Source organism: Diaphorina citri, unplaced genomic scaffold (assembly GCF_000475195.1).
Source record: "Diaphorina citri unplaced genomic scaffold, Diaci psyllid genome assembly version 1.1 scaffold5646, whole genome shotgun sequence".
Lineage (NCBI taxonomy): Eukaryota > Metazoa > Arthropoda > Insecta > Hemiptera > Psyllidae > Diaphorina > Diaphorina citri.
Genome location: NW_007383022.1, coordinates 2,512 through 6,621, shown reverse-complemented (window position 1 = coordinate 6,621; position 4,110 = coordinate 2,512). Strand labels below are relative to the sequence as shown.

The 4,110-nt window shown below is 40.6% G+C and overlaps 1 protein-coding gene across 1 annotated transcript; it reads left to right on the top strand.

Annotated features, from left to right (window-relative positions):
* Positions 1-6: 6 nt before the first annotated feature.
* LOC103521646 (cyclin-G-associated kinase-like) lies at positions 7-3,619 on the top strand. Its single transcript, XM_008486758.2, has 5 exons — positions 7-69; positions 973-1,128; positions 2,202-2,354; positions 3,162-3,223; positions 3,482-3,619. Exons 1-5 carry the CDS (start codon positions 21-23, stop codon positions 3,617-3,619), a joined length of 558 nt encoding a protein of 185 aa, XP_008484980.1. The 5' UTR covers positions 7-20.
* The last annotated feature ends 491 nt before the right edge of the window (positions 3,620-4,110 follow it).

Below are 4,110 nucleotides of genomic sequence, written 5' to 3'. Positions count from 1 at the left end.
TGGCGAGGTTTACCACTCCCATGTATAGGGCGCCAGAGATGGTGGATACCTGGAACAACTATGTGATAGGTAGGTCTATGGGCATGTTTGAATCTTCAATACCCACAAATCTCTATAAATAAAATTGTAGATTTCTCTGTACATTTCTTAGAATCTTGAAATTTTTAGTTACCTATTCTTACTCCTTACATTCAGTGCAATAGTCCTAAACTAAAATGGACGCGGCACATCAGGGATCAGGAAGAGACCGCCTTAACATAATAATACTCCTTACATTGGAAAAATTTCTGTCTGTTACACCAACAGACCTGTTTTTGACCTCTTTTAACGAAAAAACGGCTTGACCAATTTTGATGATTTTTTTTGTGGTTGAACAAATCTCTATAAATAAAATTGTAGATTTCTCTGTACATTTCTTAGAATCTTGAAATTTTTAGTTACCTATTCTTACTCCTTACATTGGAAAAATTTCTGTCTGTTACACCAACAGACCTGTTTTTGTCCTCTTTTAACGAGAAAACGGCTTGACCAATTTTGATGAATTTTTTTGTGGTTGTTAAGAAGAGTAAGTATTGTCACATTCCATCCTGATTCAAATGGCGGCTCTTCAAAGTTATGCGTATTACGCTGCACTGATAGACGTGTGAGGGAGCGCGTAGCGCGACCGTGTGTGTGGTGGGGTGGGTGTATGTGTGTGGTGTGTTGAAGAAGAAAAAAAGAGTCTTCTATCTATTTTATACAAATTTCTTGACCCCGCTGGGAATCGAACCCGGGTCTCCCGCGTGCAAGGCGAGTGCAGTGACCACTACGCCATGGGAGCTGACCTCCAAGCTACTTAACTAGGTTGGCCTACTTACTCCTAGTACGTACCTAAGTATCTACAGAATCGATTCACTTCTCTACTAGCATTTTCTAATTTTCTATGTTCTAATTGAAGGAGGAAATTAAAGTTCGCTATCTATTTAATTCCAGGTCCAGCATGTGATGTATGGGCCATAGGCTGTCTAGTGTATACGTTCTGTTTTATGAAGCACCCATTCGATGATTCGGCCAAACTAAGGATACTCAATGCCAACTATACAATACCTGCCAACGACACCAAGTATACGGACTTTCATCCTATTATACGTGAGTAACTAGCTGAATAGATATAGCAGGATATCACCTGAAAGACAGAGGAAAAAAATCCTTTTTTCATAGAGTGACACACCCCCTCAAGATAAATACATTGAAAAAAAAATGGGTTTTCTGTTCCTAAAGGGTTTTGCTCCCAAAGTAAAGTTATTAATAATAATGTCACCCCCCTACCAACCTCACTTCCATCCAATCAAGCTAAATTCCATCACCATGCAGCCCGTCCCGCTCTTCAATAAACTAAGGTAATTCCTGTTCAGATTCTTAAATCTTTTCAGCTAAATCCACTTTGGGGATTTTTTTTTTTTTTTACACGATGTTGTTGCTTGACCTTTCAAATATCCGGTCATTCCCCCTACGTGCGTTCCAATACATTTCCACGATGTTGCTGGACCTTTGTGCAAGACAGGAATAGAAAGTGAAAAGAAAGTAAAAATATGCTTGTTATTTCACAGGGATGGATGTCGGTTCAAATATCCGGTCATTCCCCCTACGTGCGTTCCAATACATTTCCACGATGTTGCTGGACCTTTGTGCAAGACAGGAATAGAAAGTGGTAAAAAAAAAAAGTAAAAATATGCTTGTTATTTCACAGGGATGGATGTCGCCCCTACGTAGAAGTATACCAAGGAGATGAGAGAATTCTATCCACCCAGCTCGAGTATGAAAGAATGACTCTCTTCAATATAACACAGGGAAAGGTATGTTTTAATAGGTCACAGTCAACAATAGGATGTTTCAATAGGACATAATTTCTATCCACCCAGCTCGAGTATGAAAGAATGACTCTCTTCAATATAACACAGGGAAAGGTATGTTTTAATAGGTCACAGTCAACAATAAGATGTTTCAATAGGACATAATCAACAATAGGAGCTGTACCCCCAAAACGCGCTACTTAAATACATCAGAAACAGTACCTACTTAAAAAAAAAAAAAAAAAAAAATGGTTTTCTGTTCTTAAAAGGTTTTGCTCCAAAAGTAAAGTTATTAATATTAGGTGAGGAAAACCTCTGAGGGAAACATAAGTCTTTTTTTTTATCAATTTAATATGGTCGTATTTTCAGGAGGATGTTTACAAGTTGATCCCACCAAGCGGTTCTCAATCCATGACGTACTAGAACGACTAGCGGCCATTGCTGAGACCAGGGGGTACAACGTGAAGGAACCGCTAGCCCTACAGCGAGCCGCCAAACCTATGGACACATCAGAAAATAATGGTAGGTCTTGGACTTCAGAAAACAATGGTAGGTCTTGTGCCCCTCTTAGTGCCCTCAATATCAACATTTGCCAAGGGTATATGTTATATTTACCTTGACCTTAGGATCAATTTAATTTGAAGAAACCATTTTACTGATGAAAATTTGTTTTGTAATACTAATAGGTAATATTATTACCACTTTTTTACTTTCTATGACCAATATGCATAGGGGCTAATAGGGGGGCCTATTCAAGGTATTGAAAAAACATTGCCAAAGGGCAATGGGTGGAATTTTCCGTTTCGTGTCCTCTTTTTTTTTTTCGTAATACTAATAGGTAATATTATTACTACTTTTTTACTTTCTATGACCAATATGTATAGGAGCTAATAGGGGGGCCTATTCAAGGTATTGAAAAAACATTGCAATAGGGCAATGGGTGGAATTTTCCGTTTCGTGTCCTCTGAGACCATTTTTTTTCCTTTCTTGCTTGATACCTAGTGAACTTGGAGAATTTGGAACCAAATTGAAGGGTCAGGCATATGCTAATTTATAGTTACATTGAAAGGGTTTTGAGGTGAATGGTATAGGGAGAAATAGCATAAAATATATTCTGGGACCAATTGGGTATAGGGGGAGAAAATATGATTCGATTCATGTAGCCAAAAAGGTCATATCAGGTAAAATTAGACGAATCGTGTACTCCCCATTATTAGGAGCTTTGGGGTTCACCTTCTCTCAGATTAGACCTTACGGGTCTGTGTTGTAGCATGTCCATCCGGTAGTATGTCCCTCATCAGATGCAGAGAAACAGTACTTCCCATTCAGGTGCTCAGCGAACACCAGAAAGCAACCCACTATTTGCTATCAAAGTACAAGTTGCATATCAGGTAAAATTAGACGAATCGTGTACTCCCCATTATTAGGAGCTTTGGGGTTCACCTTCTCTCAGATTAGACCTTACGGGTCTCTGTTGTAGCATGTCCATCCGGTAGTATGTCCCTCATCAGACGCAGAGAAACAGTACTTCCCATTCAGGTGCTCAGCGAACATCAGAAAGCAATCCACTATTTGCTATCAAAGTACAAGTGCTTCGAGACCAAACTTGAAAGTCCTTCTATTAATCCTGTACTTTGTTGAATTCCCAGGACGGCAAGGCTAGCTCAGGAGTGCTAGTGTGTGCATTCCTGATGTTTGTCGGCTTTGTCAAGTTACCAGAACAGGCTGCACAGATGTTTGCCGTCAAACGGTGTCCGCCTGGTTTTCAGCCGTCAGAAATAAGGTAAGTACATACATAACCGAAATCGTTCCGCTTAGTCTGCGGGTCGATGTATGAAACCTCTCCACCATATTCTATCCCTATATCTCTCGTTATTCTCCACATCCATCCAATCCACTCCTCTATCCTCGATATCCTTTCTTATCATGTCCTATATCTTCTCATTCTTGGTTCTCCCTGTGGTCTTGATCCTTCTGGTTTGTACTCAAATAATGTAAGTGACGCTTGTAAACCTTAAAATAACAGTGTTTGTCTATTTGGCCTTGTACCTGCCTCGGTGGTGTAGTGGTCTAGGCGCTCGACTGGTAAACAGGAGGGCGTGGGTTCAATCCCAGCCGAGGTATGGAATACCTACCTCGGTGGTGTAGTGGTCAAGGCGCTCGCCTGGTAAACAGGAGGGCGTGGGTTCAATCCCAGCCGAGGTATGGAATACCTACCTCGGTGGTGTAGTGGTCAAGGCGCTACCTACCTCGGTGGTGTAGTGGTCAAGGCGCTACC